This window comes from Pinus tabuliformis, chromosome 3_1 (assembly GCF_031772625.1).
Source record: "Pinus tabuliformis cultivar Carrire ecotype Pingquan chromosome 3_1, CPIR1, whole genome shotgun sequence".
Lineage (NCBI taxonomy): Eukaryota > Viridiplantae > Streptophyta > Pinopsida > Pinales > Pinaceae > Pinus > Pinus tabuliformis.
Window position 1 is genome coordinate 878010836 of NC_142301.1, and position 18699 is coordinate 878029534.

At 40.5% G+C, this 18699-nt stretch overlaps 1 protein-coding gene across 3 annotated transcripts in view; it reads right to left on the reverse strand.

Annotated features, from left to right (window-relative positions):
- The window catches only part of LOC149190389 (monofunctional riboflavin biosynthesis protein RIBA 3, chloroplastic-like), a 257004-nt gene that overhangs the window by 162491 nt on the left and 75814 nt on the right, over nt 1–18699 (reverse strand). For 2 of the 3 annotated variants that reach the window (XM_089412143.1, XM_089412141.1), the window contains exon 3: nt 13564–13611. The exons of the other annotated variant lie outside the window; for it this stretch is intronic. In XM_089412143.1, the coding sequence (XP_089268269.1) occupies nt 13564–13611 (48 nt within the window). The remainder of the gene's footprint in view (nt 1–13563; nt 13612–18699) is intronic. 3 annotated transcript variants of the gene reach the window in all.

The following is an 18699-nucleotide window of genomic DNA, read 5'->3' on the forward strand; positions in this document are numbered from 1 at the left end:
TTGGTTCTAGGGTGTGTAGTTTCCATTGCTTTAATATCTAGGTTTGTAAAATGGTATAAGAGAAACCCAAACCATATGGAAACCTTAATCCTAACTTGCTTGTTCCCTCATAGAAACCCTAACCCTTGATTTTTAGGGTTTGTAGGTGATCTAGGGTCTATAGTAAACCCTAGAGATGATTGATGAGGATGATAATTTGATTTTTACTAGATCTAGGGTTTGTACTTGGAAACCCTAGGACTCCATCCTCCTTTGTTTCATGGAAACCCTAGATTGTCAAATTGACATCATGCTTTTGGTATCGTATATTTTGCTTGGTTGTATTTGTCAATAAGTATTGCAGGTATAAAGATTATGGCTAGATTCATTGGGAGCACTTCAAGGAAAGCCTATAAGGTTTGTAAAAGGAGAAACTCAAGGTAGGCCTAAAAACAATAAGATTTTGTAGCAAAACTTCATTAAAAGATATGATCATTTTGAAATTTGTCTTGTATTACTTTCTTATGTTTAGGGTTTTGAATCATAAGGATTCTTGTTAGGGTGATTAATCATTAGATTAAATCTACCCTTATCATACTATCTCTTGTTTGATCATTTTTGGTGAAACCCTAACTTTTAGGGTTCCCTATAAATCTCTAGCCTCTTGATGCTTAGGGCATGTTGACAATGAAATGCTTACTCTGCTTAGGGTTTGTTGATAAAGTCTAGAAATAAAATTCTACTCTTGATGTTTATGGTTTTCAATGTTATAAAACCCTAGCCTTTTAGGGTTTGTCAATGATATCTAAGTTAAATGATAAAACCCTAGATTTTAGGTTTTGGTGAATTTGGGTTTATAACAAAACCCTTGAAATGAAAACCTGGGTGTATGAGCTTCTACGTGATTGAAATCCTAGTCTAATCAAATTATTGTATATCTAATCTTTGAAGTTAGATATGTGTATCTAGGGAAACCCTAGTAAGAGATTGTTATAAGATTGATATGAAATGTTAACTTGATTGTTGATATACATGATTTAGTTTTATTGATGAAATCTAGGGTTTGTAACAAAACCCTAGTAAAGCTTGACATTAAAACCCAAGATGGAAAAATGTTGTGAATGGATTATTATCATGATTTAGTTGCTAATATCTAAGGCTCTAAGTCTTGATGATGGAGTCTAGGGTTTGTAACAAAAACCCTAGCAAGTCGTTGAAGTCCAGAATATAAAAGATGTAACCCTTGCTGACTATGAACCTAACTAGGTTTAGGTATTTGATGTCTAAAGCTTGATTATTTTGATGCTTCCATTGTAAATGACATGATTTTGATATAGTTGACTTCATGTTTCTGTATATTTGTACTTGGTTGTACTTGATGTTAAACATTTGCGGGTCCATAATCTTCAAGATGTTGAACATGTTCATAATTAAAGATGAATAAGCATGATGGAAAAAGGGAGTTGTAAGAAAAATGATGACATTAAAATGAATAGATGATCTTGTTGCCATAGAAAGGATGATGTTCCTAAAGGAATGAAGCTTTGAAAGATCGAAGAAAGAGTCAGTGTGGCTGAAAGAATAAAAATTGTTGATGAACTTATTCACGAGTTGAGAGGGAGCTTGGTTGAAAAGTTAATATCTTCGAATTAATAACTTGATATAAAGATCATAAGAATGATTGAGATCAGAGAATAGCTAAAGCACTACAGACAGGTTGTTCATGATTACTGACGTTGCAAAAAAAAACTTGGTTATGTTGAAAAGTGTCCAGGTTGAGTTTGTTCCTGCTACAAAATTCAAGAAGGAAGCTTCCGACGATATGTATTTGGATAATATGATGATGATTTAAACAGCATCAGAATAACTAAAGGCCCTGAAGGTTTATGATAAACATAAATGTGTATATATATATATATATATATATATATATGAATGTTTATTATTGATTGGGGTTGTGATTACGCGGGATCTCTCCATGAGAAGGTTGAACATTTGAAGCATGCTTGGATTGGTGGATATATCTAGTTTAGTTGACAAGGAGAAATGAAGCATCACGGAGAGACAAGATGCTTGGGAGGACATATGGTCGACCTGTGATGATGTCTAGATCCCAAAGTAGGGAGGGTGGCATTGGTCATGGAGCTCTGAGCTTGGCTACGCACATAAATCACTAGGTTGGTGTTAGATCTAAAGCCTAATGGTCCCTAGAGAGGCTAAAGCTTGGAACACACCTTAGTCCCACCCGGTTAGATAACCTAGTTAGGTATTTAATCTGTAGCACTGTGTTTGCTATGATTCTTCATAGAGTATATCATTTTGAGATCTTCCATGTACCTCTGTATATATGTAATTATGAATACCTCCCTAGTTAAGAGGGAGTGTTGAAGAATGTAACTAGTGTCGGTCTTCATAATTGTATTTGTCAAAAGAAAATTTATTGTAAAAGAAAAATATTATTGAAGCATGGGTTTCATGCTCTTTCATTTATTTTCTAGGTCATAGCCTCCATTGAAGGCTTCTAGGTTTTGTCAAGAGTCAAAAGAGTCATTGTCACATTTATTAGACCCTTCTTGGGCTTTTGTATCATGTAAAGAAATTTATTTTTGAGTCAAAGTAGTCATTTTGTCCCTCCTCACCAAATCGGCCCTATCCTGGAGAAGTTGGCCCTTTTGGAGGCAATTTGACCTCATGGGAGCAATATAAATAGAGGGAGATCGATTCACTTGGAAGCACACTCACACAAGTTCAATTTACATAGAGAAAGAGGACAAAAAGGGGAACGAAGTGTGGGAGAAGAAGACTTAATCCAAGAAAGAAGAAAACTCGAAGTTTTTGGGCATCTCTCTCACATGCGCAAAGTCTATTAGGGTTTCTAGACTAAAGCTAGGGGGGCGAAATTCTAAAGCTGGGGGCCGAAATTCTGGATTAAAGTTGCATTTGAAGAGCTAACACTTGGAAAGTTTGGCAGACATCATCTACTTGAAGGAAGGGCTGAGTTGGTGATTGGAGGAGGTCTTTGTCTAGGTCTAAAGGGTCTTGGATTGTCTCATCTTGATTTGAATCTACTAGTGGAAGAGTTGGATTGGGTTTTCCCCTAAATAGGGGTTTTGCCCTCGCTGAGTGCCTACATCTTGTGTCTCTTGTTCTTGTGATCTTCATATACATTTAATTTCGTAATTGCTTGATGAAAGACAACATGATAAAGAAGTAAAAGAAGCCAACATAAATCACAAGTAATTATCAAGAAAAGAGGAATCAAACCCTAATACCCACATGCATTAATTTCTCAACACAATGGAACCTATGGCTAAATCTAGAGGGCTTAGTAAGTCCTGGAGAGGCTCAAATAGGTTTCCAAATACACACCTTTAAATTACAAATTGCTCTTATAAACTAAGGTTTCTAGAAGCAATTCCAACATGCAAATATTATAAGAACAATAACAAAAATAGCCTAAAATTGATAATAGACAAGTGGAAACAAAAATTGTTTAATTAATGAATGAAGGAATAGAATATGGTAATTTCAATGGCTGAAAACACATAAAACAACAATAAAAACCCTAGACATTAGCCATAATTAATGGCTGGAAATGCATGAAAAATGACATTTATGTTTTTCCAATTTATTACATGCAAAGCCTAACCCTAGGACTATAAGGTCCAAGGTAATTTATGCTATTAGACATAGATTTTGTCGTAACCTAACCCTAAATTTGTTGAAGAAAGTAACTAGGTTTGGTATTCATATTTATATTTGAGTCAAAGAATGAAAAAGAAATTTTTATTATTATTACAACGACTTATTAAAGCATGGGTTTCATGCTTGGGGCATCATTTTATAGGTCAAAGTCCCCATTGTTGACTTCTAGGTTTTATACTGAATCATTAGTAATTTTCCATTTAATGAGCCACTTCTTGGGCTTTTGTATCATGTAAAAAGAATTATTATTGAGTCAAAAATGTATTTTGTCACCTCCACACCAAGTCAGCCCTAACCTGATGAAAAAGGCCTACAAGAGGACAATTCGACCCACAAAAGAGGCTATAAATACAAGAGCAGTTTGATCTATTTGCACACAAACTCAACAAGTTCAATACACATCAAGGAAGTGCAGAAAAAGTGCGAAGTTCAAGAGGAAGAAGGAAGAAGTACAAGTCGAAGTTTTTGGGCTATCTCTCTCTCTCTTTTATGCGAAGTTACTGGGCTATTTGCTGGATCAAAGTTCCGTTGCTGGGTGGGTCGAAATTCTGAAAGTGTTGGGTCAAAGATTCTGCTGCTAGGTGTTGAAAAATGTAACTAGGTTCGGTCTTCATAAATGTATTTGAGTCATTATGTAACGTACTTGTCAAAAGAATGAGAAAGAAAAATTTTATTAATAATACAATGACTTATTAAAGCATGGGTTTCATGCTTGGGTCATCTTTTATTAGTCAAAGTTGACATTGAGGACCCCTAGGATTTATATTGAGTCATTAGAGTCATTGTGCATTTTATGAGACCCTTCTTGGGCTTTTGAATCATGTAAAAAGATTTATCACTGAGTCAAATTAGGTATTTGACACCTCCACAGCAAGTCGGCCTCAAGGAGATCAAGTTGACCTCAAACAGGGCAATTCAACCTCACCTCAAGCCTATATATTATCTACTACTTATTATCTCATAAATAAGTTATTCACAATGTTCTTACAGCAAATATCGAAATATATTCTACTACAATGTTCACAATTAAAATATTGCATAAATTAAATGTAAAGAAAAACACTGGCACAAATACAATCACAATGACAGTTATTTTTGGACAATCGTCCCCGAAAAAACCCAATGTGGGAAAACCGGTGCAACAGATGAGGGTTTCTTTATTATTCTTCAACGAAATCTCATGTACAAGTTACAACCAACGAAACAGAAGTGAGAAAATTTACAGACACTTCTCGACAAATCTCTGATCCAAGAGAAGTACTCCTCTTCCCTCTGAGTCCTTTTGTGTCCCTCTGTGTCGATTTTCCCATGTTGGCCCAGCGTCAAACTACCCAGTAGTCACAGCGCCAACCTGCCTCTACGTTGCCTCTTTCTGCGTCAACCTGCTTCTGTGTTGTCTCTCCCTGCTCTGCGTCTTCTTGCCTTGCACTCTCGAAAGATGCTAATGCCCTCTCTTCCTTTCTCACCTGCAAATCTCCCTCTGATTCGATTTTCTCTTGCCGAACTTCAACCAGTGAGAAAATCGATCTTACTCGGGTAACTAAGTATCTGCCTCTAGTGTGTTCTCCAAGTGCCCATCAAACCTTCTCTTATAATCCTCTCGTTGATCAATCAACGGCCCAGATTAGATCCTAATCAATGGCTAGGATCATATTGACTTGATCTCTACCTTCTTCTAGAAGTTTCACCCATAGTTTAGATTAATACCCATTAATTATTTTAATTTCCTAAGTTTAGACTTAGGGTCCCATTAAAAATAATTAATTATTTTAATAAAACTATCTCCAGGTGGAATTTCCTAAGACGATTTCTGGGTATTGGAGAATGCATGTGTTTAAGCCTCTCTGCAAAATTTGAGACTTAGAGCACATCCGATGCTACCAAAAATCAACACTTCCTCTTAGCAAAGAATGTGCTCTAGCAATGCAACATGTTGAAGCATCACTCTGTTCTGTAACATCTCCCTCTGCGTTGTTGATGTCTGACATGTTGTCCACCAACCACTGCGCAAATGTTGCATCTGTATTGTTGCTGACCCTGCCACTATCAACACTGCATCCATACTGCAACTCCCTCTGCCACTGTAACTGAGAAATCACCTGTTTCTGCTACTGAAACGGATTCTCTACCATACCCATCTGCTCTCTGAACTGAATGAACTTAGCTCTTCCTAGAGCCTTTGTGAGTATGTCTGCTACCTGATCTCCTGTGGGGACATACTGTAGCTGTACTGCCCCACGCTGAACACAGTCTCTAATAAAGTGACATCTGATATCAATGTGTTTTAACGATCATGAAATACTGGATTCTCGGAGACTTTGATACAACTATGATTATCACAATAAACCCTGGTCACTTCCATCCTTCTTCTGAACAAGCTCACAAGCAGTTTTCTAAGCCATATAGCTTTGCACATAGTTGCACTGGCTGCCATATATTTTGCTTCTGCTGAGCTCAGAGCTACCAACTTCTGCTTCCTACTGCACCAAGATATCATCCCTGATCCAACACTGAAGCAGTACCCCGAGGTAATTTTTCGGTCTACTGAACTACCTGCCCAATCTGCATCTGTGAATGCATTCAATCTAACATCCTCCTCTCAGGAGTATTTCAACCCATATCTGACTGTTCCACGCACATACCTAAGAATGTGTCTAGCTACCGCCGAATGCACCCTTTTTGGTTCCACCATGAACTGACTAAGAGTGTTGATAGCAAAGCAAATGTCTGGCCTAGTGTTGACCAAATACATGAGCGACCCAATGAGTTGTCTGTACAAGGTGGGGTCCACTTCCTTATCTCCTGATTCATCTATTTTCTTCCAGTTGATGATCATGGGAGTAGCCATGGGTCAACAATCCTGCATTCTGAATCTCTTCTGAATCTCTATAGCATATCTTCCATGCCTAAGGAAGATCTCCCCATTCTTCTGCCAAACTTCCAACCCTAGAAAATAATGCATCAACCCCATGTCCTTCATGTCGAATTCAGCTTCAAGATTCTTCTTGCAATCCTGTATGAGCCTAGATGACCCTGTTAAAAACAAGTCATCCACATATAATACCAGAATAAGTGGCTCATTCTCTATCATTAGTAGTAGAGATTGGGATCAACATCACTTTTGACAAATCCCAACTATTTCAAGTAAATATCAATCCAACAATACCATGCTCTGGGTACTTGCTTGAGCCCATACAGGGCTTTCTTTAGTCTACAAACATGAGTTCTCTTTTCATGAGTTTCGAAGCCTTCGGGTTGTTCTATATACACCTCCTCTTCTATCACCCCATTCAAGAATGTTGTCTTGACATCCATCTGGTGAATCTCCCATCCCATTTGAGCTGCTAGGGATATAACGAATCTGATAGAGGTGTATTGAGCAACTAGGGTGAAGGTCTCTTCATAGTCTATTCCTTCTTTCTGAGCATACCCCTTTGCCACGAACCTAGCCTTGTACTTCTATATACTGCCATCTACAGCATACTTGATCTTATAGATCCATCGTGACCCTACAACTGATCTATCCTCTAGTCTAGGTACTACTTCCCAGACATCATTCGTCATGATAGAGTTGTACTCTTCTACCATGGCATCCACCCACACTTGGTGTTGAACGACTTCCTGAAAGCTAGAGGGTTCTTCAACCTAAGCTACCAATGCCTGGTATCTGTTAGGTTGTCTACACTGCCTTTTCTCGATTCTATGAGCTCCAACAAACTCCTTTGTGTCCCTCAGTGTTTGTCGTACTTCTCTGTTAGTTCTACCACTAGTGGTGGGAAGCTCAATCAACTCCTCGTCCTGATCCTGTTGTTCCATCTGCTGAGAACTATCTCGATTTCCTACTTTTGAGGAAATACTGGTACTGGTCAGTGTACTCGATCCAGGTGTTTGTCCTCCTGCCTTTCCTCCTTGCTAACCTTGTTGCTCCTGGACTAGTGAAACATCTCCTAACTGATCTTCTGCATGCATCTCACGAGATTTCCTGAAAGCTCTATCCTCCATGAACTTTGCATCTCGTCTCACTACAATCTCCCTGCTGCCAGGAATGTAGATTATGTATGCCTTTGAGGTCTCAATGCATCCTACGAGATACCCCTTTTCTACAGTCTAATCCAGTTTACTACGCTTCTCGTCTGAAATGTGACAATATGTCATGCTTCTGAATATCCTGATATGACTGACTTCCAGATTCTTCCCTTTGAAGACCCCTTCGGGCGTTTTCTTCCCTGATGCTATATGAGGAGTTCTATTCTGGATATACACCGCTGTGTTGCAAGCTTCTGCCCATAAATACTTAGGTAGATCCTGATCATACAACATAGCTTTGGCTGCCCCAATAATAGTTCTATTTTTCCATTCTACTACTCCATTATGCTTCGGATTATATGGAGTTGTCCACTCTCTTTTGATGCCCTCCTTTGCATTTTAATCTGTGAAGTCTCTATCCGTATATTCTCCACCATTATCTGAACGCAATACCTTTATCTTTTTCCTTGTCATATTTTCAACGAGAGCCTTAAACTCTCTAAATCGATCAAAGACCTCATCCTTGGTCTTTAAGAAATAGATCCAGGTTTTTCTAGAGTGATCATCAATAAAAGTGACGAAGTATTCGCCACCACTAAGAGCTCTTATGGACATTGGACCATAGATATCTGAGTGTATCAATCCCAATACACATTCTTCTCTATTGTTACTTCTGGAGAAAGTTGCTTTAGCGTACTTCCCTAGCACGCATCCTCGACATAAGTCATCATGCTCACTACTAAGGGTTGGTACTCCTGTAACAGTCTCTCTGAGCATCCTCAGTGCTCCATGGTGTAAGTGTCCCATTCGCCTGTGCCATAATTCATTTCGTTCCTTTTCACCATTATAGTTGTTGCCTATCAGTGCCATTGGTGACTCAAGCTGCAACCTATACAATTTGTTGCTTCGAATCCCAATTTGTCTTTTCTTCTTCCAGCTTGGATGCTTGACGTATACTTTCTTTCCTATGAAGTATACATCGTATCCCTTGTCCTGTAACTGGGACACTGAAATCAAGTTCATTCCTAATCCTAGCACATGCATAACATTGGTGGTTGGGATGCTGGTCCCTGCTTCCCTCTGAAATGCTATGGTGCCTCTCCCTACTAGAGTACATTTCATTTTGTTTCCCATAGTAATCTGGAAGTCCATTTTTTCTTCTTGATAGCTCGAGAAATGTTCTCGCACTCTAGGCATGCAAATTCTTCTTCGAATCTGGTAGACAATTCTGAGACACTTTGAGTACCCATCTTGTGCCGATTTCTGATGCTATCTTGCCCTAGCAACTGCTGCAGGAAAAACTGCGTCCCACCTAAGAAAACTCCTCTTCGATAAATATTTTGTTGCATTGTTCCCTCTGCCCATGACAGATTTCGATCAGGGAAACTTACCTCTCTGTCGACTTACTCAGAGAGAGTTTTACCACAAAAATCTAATCCTCCTGACTTGAACTGTGCAAACCCCTTGGAGATTCGAATTACTACCCCTACATGAATTTCAAATTCCTTTCTTCCTTCAATGTTGGATCTTCCGGCTCTTTTCTTCTGCTTTACCTCAGCTCTGATACCATGTGAAAATTTCTAAATAGAAATCCAACTGCAGTGATTAATATTATTTTTTCTACTTATTATCTCATAAATAAGTTATTCACAGTGTTCTTACAGCAAATATCGAAATATATTCTATTGCAGAAAGTAAATGCAAAGAAAAATACTAGCAAAAATACAATCGCAATGACACAGTTATTTTTGGACAATCGTCTCCCGAAAAACCCAATGTGAGAAAATCGATGCAGCAGATGAGGGTTTCTTTATTATTCTTCAGCAAAATCTCATGTACAAGTTACAACCAGCAAAACAGAAGTGAGAATATTTACAGTCACTTCTCGACAAATCTCTGATCCAATAGAAGTACTCCTCTCCCTCTGAGTCCTTTTGCGTCCCTCTGTGTCAATTTTCCCACGCTGGCCCAATGTCAAATTGCCCAAACAGTCACAGCGTCAACCTGCCTCTGCGTTGCCTCTTTCTGAGTCAGCCTGCTTCTGCATTGTCTCTCCCTTCTCTGCGTCTTCTTGCCTTGCACTCTCGAAAGATGTTGATGCCCTCTCTTCCTTTCTCACCTGCAACTCTCCCTCTAATTCGATTTTCTCTTGCCTTACTTCAATCAGTGAGAAAATCGATCTTACTCGGGTAACTAAGTATCTACCTCTGTTGTGTTCTCCAAGTGCCCATCAAGCATTCTCTTAAAATCCTCTCGTTGATCAATCAATGGCCCAGATTAGATCCTAATCAATAGCTAGGATCATATTGACTTGATCTCCGCCTTCTTCTAAAAGTTTCACCCACAATTTAGATTAATACCCATTAATTATTTTAATCTCCTAAGTTTAGACTTAGGGTCTCATTAAAAATAATTAATTATTTTAATAAAACCGTCTCCGGGTGGAATTTCCCAAAACGATTTCTGGATATTGGAGAATGCATGTGTCTAAGCCTCCCTGCAAAATTTGAAACTTAGAGCACATCTGATGCTACTAGAAATCAACAAGTCTCTGCAACGCTAGCAGCATCGAGTGGTTGGAACACAAGGGGAGGTATCGTTAATCAAGTCTTTGCTTGCTTCCTGTTGGCTTCCATTCCACAACCTACTCTAGAGACTAGTTCCAAAACAGTTAAGAGGAAGGTCACACCTAGAATAGACATATAACTTAAAATTAACCAATATTTTGCATCACACCAAGATCTTAGGATTTGCATAGCATATAGGATAGTTAAGAATTCAAGCAGCAATTCATCTGGTTACTTGGTATCTAATTCAAAATAAGCAAGAAGTTGACTCCATAAGGCATTGGTCTCACATTCAAATCTAATCTAATTGTTAAGTCTTGCTAAAATTAACCAAGTAGCTAGGCCACTCAATCATGTCTCCCGGACTAGTTGGTTTTCAACTAGTCTCTCATTTCCTTCTTCCATAGGGACTAACCCCCATAGCCTGTTGTTGGGAGACAGCTAGAACGGAGTGGGCCAGGATCAAAGTGATAGCCCCTGCCCTGAGTCGTCATCATGGTTCTTGTACAATCTGAGCGACAACAGTGTTCTTGATCTATTGCATGTGTTATCCATTGGGCAAGAAAAAGTGAAAGTTCCTAGGGGTTGTCTTTGAAAACTAACCCTAAAACTCCATTATTTGACAAGTGGAAGTATAAATCCTTGTTGTAGTTGGGTCGTTGCTTCATTAGGGCATGCGAAGCTACAATTAGGCTCCTTGATAAAACAAAACCCTAAATCAATCTCATTCTTAACTCCATTCTCCCAATAGACCAGGCACTAGTCCGAAATCCTTGGTGATCACATTAACTTGACGAAATATCATTCTTTCACCTCTTTTCTTCCTCTTTTCTTTGTCCCCTAAGGATAAGGAGATTTTCTAGGGCTTGGTGAGAAATTTTAGGGAGGAGGAATTTTAGGATTTCGTCTGACAAGTTTCTTCATTTATGTCTCCTCTAGGCATCCTCCAGTTTTGAAGGAATTCCAACGATGGAATTTCAAATAAATTGATGCCCTAGTTATCACACCAAGAGGGAAACCTTGAAGCTCCTTTGACTTGAGGATTTCTTGAAGGTATGAACTTTGTAATTCATCATTCAAAACCTTTTCTCTTAATTATAGGTGATCATTGGATGAGCCTTTACCACGGTATATCTCTCAACCCTTAATCTCTTATAGTATTTCTCTCAAGGGGTTTTTCGTGGAAAGTCACCCTAGTTTCTCCCAAAGCTCACACATTAATTAAATTATTCCACTGAATGAGCCATCCTTGCCTCACTTTGAACCTTAGTATAAACCCATCAATCACAAGTGAGGGATTTTGGAATTTTGATCTTAGACATTCATCATTTTTCAATATTCTTAAACTCAAGGTCATCCTTCCCTCAAGCCCTTCTTGGAGAGCCCTTCTTTTTCTTCTAAAACAAGCAACCTATTATATGAGCCTCTCTTTTGAACGGGAATTGGAAATCACATTGTGCATCATTATTGACCTCATCATTCTTGTGATTTCCCTAATACCGGGACTCCTCCCATCGGTGAAAGTCTGTAAAGAGCAGGGAGCTTTAACTAAGGTGATAGTGGGCTATTGTTCCATTGTTGTCACTTGACCTAGTAGTTGCTCTATAGGAACCATTGCTAGTTTGAGCGATAACACAATCAAGGACCTTGGATCTACATCATTAAAGCTAGAAAGTGGAGCAAAGTTACACCTCAACAACATCCTCTATGTCCCAGGTTTGAAAAAGAATTTACTTTCCCTTTACTGTTTAGATGATAAAGGAGATAGAGTTGCTTTTGTAGATGGTAAAGATTTGGTTTGAAGCAAGGATTCTAGTTTTGAAAAGGCAAGGGTTATTGGGATTCCTGAAGGAAGATTATGTAGAGTTATAACTCCATGTCCTCAAGCCCTTATTCATATGGAAATTAGTCCCATCGAACTTTGGCATAGAAGATATTGGCATATTCACTACAAGATAATACCCTCTCTAATTCAAATGGTGAAGGGCATCCCCAACATCAAGGAGGAAGATGGAGTATGCAAGGGATGTGCCTTGGGAAAAAATACTAAGAAACCCTTTACAAGCAGTGACACAAGGTCTAAGAACATATTAGATCTCATTCATTTTGATGTATGCGGTCCTGTTACCGCTCAAACTAGCAGAGGTCCTAAAAGGGGATCCTTGAAGGGCTATTACTAGGCTAAGGGCAACAATGTTGTGATAGCCCACTGTCACCTTAGCTAAGGCTCCCTACTCTTTACGGACTTTCGCCGATGGGAGGAGACCTGTTATGATAAGGATCATGAAATGGATGAACCAAGGATAGTGTGAGGGTTCATCCTGGGAGCCTATTCATAAGAGAGGCTCAAATATGTGGCTTGCTTACTTTGGAAGGCAATGTTGAAAGCTCTCAAGGAAGGGCCTTAACGAGAATTTCAAGGTCTAGGTTTAGGGTATGTATCTTACAATGGAGGTTCCTAAGCTTTAAAATTCTTGTGAAAGCTTGGATTCCAAGTGATCCTTGAAGAATTAACCTTAATAGTGTATGGGACCACATGGGACCAAGTGGTCCCAGGATTAGGTCAAGGAGGTAGGGTTTAGCAACCGATGTTATGCTTGACCTATTCTGGAGGGAGAAAGGGACTAGAGAAAGAATTTTCAATGCAAGACAATGTGAGGATCCCAATGAGGTTTCTAGCCTAAGGAAACCCAAGGCAAGATTCAATCTCGAGGCTAGGGCTTGAGATATCTCAAAATCCCACCGTCGGAATTTCTTCAAAATTGGAGGGCACCTAGGAGACACACCAGCGCAGAGGATGCCAAGAGATTGAATTTTTTGAGTGGATGGTTTGTGAGATAAATGATGCCCTAGGAGACCTAATGGGCTAGGCCTAGAAAAGAAGAGGGAGGAGAAGAAATAAGGTTTAAGGTGATCACCTTATGGTGGACCAGTGCCTAATCCTTTGGGGAGATTGGAGTCAGGTAGAATTATGACTATGGACTTTGGATTTTCTAGGTCAAGGAGGCCTCAAAGACAACTTTGCTTAGCATTAGGGCAGCAGCAAAAGCAGCTTCAAAGACTTTATACTTTTTTTTGCAAAATAGATGACTTATCAAGATGAATTTAAGTCATGAAAAATCTCTAGGAACATTCATTCATTATACATGGCCCATATATGAAGCGTCACTATCTAGAAACAAAATTGCATAAATAGATGTAGCAAATCAGCCCTAGTATAGTGAAATCCCAACAATAATGTATGTGACAAAAATAGAAAGAAAGAATAGCATTAAATTACACTTACATGTATAAGAATATATCCAACCATCCAAAATTTGCCATTCAAGAAGCTCTGAGACATGAGAAAATAATCCAAACATCAAAATTCATTCCATGCTCCAAAAATTCATCCTCCAAGAAAGATAGTGAAAATCTCTAAAGAGATACAAGTCCCAAATCCAAGTGATGATGCTAAAATGAAATCACATCACTTGTATTTATACATGTCCAAATGAATTCGATTTGCCTAATGAGGCCTAATACAACCCTTAAAATAAAATAATGTGCAAAATAACTAACTTTTGGTGACAAACCTACCAAACTAGCTCATAATCAAAAGAGATTGAATGATCAATAATACATGTCGATGGGCCCCAGGAGAGGCCTGATGAAGTCCATAGTTGCCAAAATGTGAAATAGGACTCCCAAAAGTAGTGGACAAGGAGTTGGCCCCTTGTTCTCCAAATAGTAAACCTGTGGGTCTCTCCATGGTGTGGGGGGCACACAAGTGTCCTCATGGGTCTCCAAATAGTTGAAGATGTCTATAAACCATCTGCAAGGGCTCAGATGATGGTGCAAGTGATGCCACATCATCATACAGGTCCTAAGTCATCTGCAAAGTGCATGGTATAACTATGGGGTAGGCTGGGCATGATGACCCAAGTGCATCTTCCTCGTCCAATAGGTGAATCTCAAGCAATCTTTGAATATCTATGGGGATCCATGGAATGTTGTCTACAGCTGTGAAGGCCCATGGCTCTCTACACACACCATACATATGCCAATGTAGCCCTTTGGAGGGTTAGGACCCCGTCTAAGGAGACCAAACCCAAAATGGAGACCATCTGCAATCCTGCATAAGATCCAATGTGTCCTCGTACCTTCCAGCGTATCAAGTCATTAAAGCAATCAAGTTAAAGAATTTACAAAACATGGAAAACAAGTAGGCACTTTGCAATGGCTTGCCCTTCCATAATGGGCTTTGGCATGTGCTAATGTCTCCAAGCTCCAAAGGGGGTTAACCAATCATCCTATCAGGTGGTTTATGGTTCCAAAGGGGGTGATACATCCATGATACATTCTTCAAATGGTGGTGGCATGTGATACAATGATGGAACGAAGTAGGGAATGAAGGGGAACAACCTGGGTCATATGCCATGGTACAAGGGTAGCCAATATAAGGGAAACCCACACTTGGGTAAATGATGTGTAGGAGGGAGTGATCGTGGTACATGAGATACCTGGCCTTGATTTTTCCACCCTTTGTTGTGTGCCTTTTTCCTTTTATGATTTTCTTTGGTTAACTACTCGGGACTCAAAGGAATGAGAGCATGATGTATGAGGAATCGCAGTGGATACCCCCTTTTAAGGTGGGGCAGTTCATCGCCCACCAAAGGTTTGGACAATCATGGGTTCCTGAATGATAAAGGAGACTCATCTAGGGCCTCTAGGAACCAGGGTGATGGCCATGGAAGGGGTAGAGCTCATATAATGGCTTTTGCCCATGTGCTAAAAATATTTGTCTTGGCCATCTTTTGCATTTTGTGGTACAATTTCCTATTGAATGTGGCCAATTATGCCTTCTTTCTTTTCTTTTCTTTTCAATTGCATCAACCTCTTGGGGCATCGTTCCAAGCCCGACCCAATATGTGGGCAAGGGGAGGGGGTGGTTGACCCTAGGTGGACCCAAGAGAGGAATGTCGACACAGGTGGGAGAAGTGATGAAAAGGATTATAATGAGCGAAAGGGGGGTGATATATGTGAATTGGGGAGCGGGACCACACATCCAAAATCAAGGTTTCCCATGTAATACCATCCTAGAAACCCAAAGGCCAGTAAAAGAGACCCCACAGGACTAGGGTTCAAGGTTAATGTCCGAAAGAGACCTAGGGGACAAGAGCACAGACCTAGTCCACTCTTTCCGCTAAATCCCTCTATTATTCCATGCCCAAGAGTTTCCATAATAAGTAAACTAAAATACTCAATTACTAAATGACAAGGCATACCTTTAGGCTTGGGAGGCCCACCTTCAAACATATGCTCATGACGGATGGGTGAGGGAGCACATGGCTAGCTCGATGGCAGAGAGATAGCACAACGAGCTAGTTAGTGGCTACAAGGGGTTGTTGGTTGCCGGTTGGGGACCATCATGGAGAAAATTTTCTCCTAGGGATATCACCCACAAAGTGGTGGGTAACAAAACCCGTGTCTAATAAATCTCTTGGAGGCCACTAATATTATGTGACCTTCATTGATGATCACTCTAGAAAGACATGGCCCTATCTTCTCACGAAAAGGATGAAGCATTTGAAAAGTTCAAGGTGTTTAGATCTGAAGCTGATGTTGATTTCTGGTAGCATCAGATGTGCTCTAAGTCTCAAATTTTGCAGGGAGGCTTGGGCACATGTATTCCAAAGAATCTAGAAAGCGTTTTGCGAAATTCCACCCAGAGACAGTTTTATTAAAATAATTAATTATTTTTATTGGATCCGTAAGTCTAGACTTAGGAAATTAAAATAATTAATGGGTATTAATCTAACTGTGGGTGTAACTTCTAGAAGAAGACGAGGATCAAGCATAGATGATCCTAGCCGTTGATTAGCTTCTAATATGTGTCGTTGAATGTCAACAAGGAGATTATTGAAGGAGGCTTGAGGATAATTTGGAAAACAGAAAGAGAGTTGATCAGTGAGATCGAATTGTTGAAGCTAGAGGCAGCGCAATGATTTGTAGTGATCACACAAAGGGGCAGAGTGAGTTTTGGCTAGAGGATCTTCTCTGAAGCCAAGAATACTCAGCAGAAAAGCAGAGAGACACACAGAGGAGGCAGCACAGAGGCCAGAGAGCGTGAAGCAGAGCTAGGAAGGGCTCACTCAGGCCCCACACAGAGCAGCGCAGAGCCTCCTACGCAAAAGTCCGAAATTTGTTGGAGGGCTGAACATTTTGAGCCGGAAGGGCTAGAATCAACTCTAGATGGCAAATCGATTCCCAGCAGAGGTGATGCAAGCCCATGCAGGGGCAGCGCAAAAGTAGTCGGGGACTCATTGGTTCAGCAGCCGGATCAGCGGGACTTGCAGTGTAGAGTGAGGTAAACTCACTAATTTCTTTTGTCGAGTGATATTCTCAGTAATCGGATTGTCGAGAAGGCAACTAGAAGTTGTATTCAGAAATACTTCAGCTTAATAATAAAAACCCTCAGATCTGTTGCATGATTTTTCCCGCATTGGGTTTTTCCGAGGACGTTTGTCCAAAAACAACTATGTCATTTGTGTTGTATCTTTCTCCATTGTTTAGTTTCTTGTTTCAACATATTATTTAATGGTGTAGGCTGCAGTGTATGTATTTCTATGTTTGTCGTAGGAAACTACAAATAACTTGTTCATGTAAATCTAACAAGTAGGAGAAATATCATCAATTGCTACAGTAGGGATTCTGGTTTAAGGAATTTTCACATGGTATCAGAGCAGTGCAGGTGAAGCAAGAAGAACAGTGCTAGAGAACCCAACACTGAGCAAAAAAGGAGATCGAAAGAGTTGCAGAAGGCAGCAATTCGAATCGCCAAAAGGGTTTGCACAGTCCAAGCCGGAGCGCTGAATTTCAAGGCAGCCTCTCTCTGAGTGAGTCAACAGAGAAGGGATTCCAGATCGAAATCTTGTCGTGGCCGAGTAAGCAGCGCTGAGCCTCAGCATGAGGAAGAGCTGGTGGGACACAGTGTTTTCAGTAGGTCGTTTTGTTGGGCAGAAAGACATCAGAAGAGAGGAGTAGCATAGTGAAAGAATTTTTCCTCAGTACACTTCCCGCCAAGAAGTTTGTTTTCTTATTGGCTGAGCTGCAGCAGTAAGAAGTAGAGAGGAGAAATTTGACATTTTTGTGTCAGAAATGACAACCAATGGGCTGAGAGATCAGGATAGGTTGGATGGAGCATCCAACTATGTCATCTGGAAGGCAAGGATGTCATTCCTTCTAGATGAGCATTCTCTCAAGACCTATGTCAACAGTGTGGTGGTTGTGCCTGTAGACGCAGATACTTTGAATAAGTACAGAGCAAAAATGGCAAAGGCCAAGAAGATGATCCTGGATGGAGTAAAGGATCACGTGGTTTGTCACATCGCTAGTAGAGGGATTACTAAGGAGATGTGGAATGCCTTAGCAACACTATATCAAGGATCTTCCGAGCAGCGGAAGATGTACTTAGAGCATAAACTGAGATCTGCACAAATGCAGAAGGCGGAGCACATAGATCCGTTCCTCACGAACCTTCAGAATACCCAGGACGAATTAGCAACTGTGGGATCTACACCTCAAGGGTCCGAGTTGGTTAGACTGGCCCTCAATTCAGTCTCAGATGAGAGACAAGTCTTTATCCAGAGTATCCTGGGTTGGGCGACTTTGCCAAATTGGGATGAGATGTGGGCAGCTCTTAAGCCAAAGGAGCTGAGGAGAGATCTAGTCAAGTGTAAGCTTGATGGAAGCAGTAGCAGTGGATCGAATCTCAAGGAGGAGGATGAGAATGCAGCCCTTGCATCCAAGGGGCAGCAGGAGCAGCGGAGGCGGAAGAAGGAAGTCTTGAAGATCGTGCTGCAAGTGTGGTGAAATGGGTCACTACGCAACACAGTGTCCTCTCAGGAAGAAGGACAAAGATGAGAAGCACGATCCGAAGGCTGCACTCGCAATGATCGAGGAGGAGGAGTTCGCCATGCAGCCGAGATACCTCCAGGAGGGAGGTGCGCTGATTTGGAACTTTAGTTCGAAAGAGCTACAGATGGGCATGATCCTTGAGGAGCCCACCTCTCGATTAATTCCTTGCTACAGGAGCCTAGATCAGTAGAAGCGGGATGGACCAGTGTCAGTTGGTGCAGAGGAGCGTTGGAGCAACAGATGCAGTGGCTAGAACGCCAAATCTGAGCAGCGTAGTGTAGAGTTGCAGCAGTGCAGGGAGGCACAGTGCAGTAGCAGCGACAAGGCAGTGGCTTCAGACGGATGGTGTGGGACTAGCAGCAGTCAGATCTTCAACATCGAGATGCATCCATACTGACACCAATTCAATAATTTGGGATGTTTTTCCGTTGCTGATGCAGTAGCAACAGCGATTCGCAGTGCAAGGGCAGTTGGCAGTGCCAGTGCCAGCAGCATAACAGATGCAGAAATTCAGAGAAAGTTA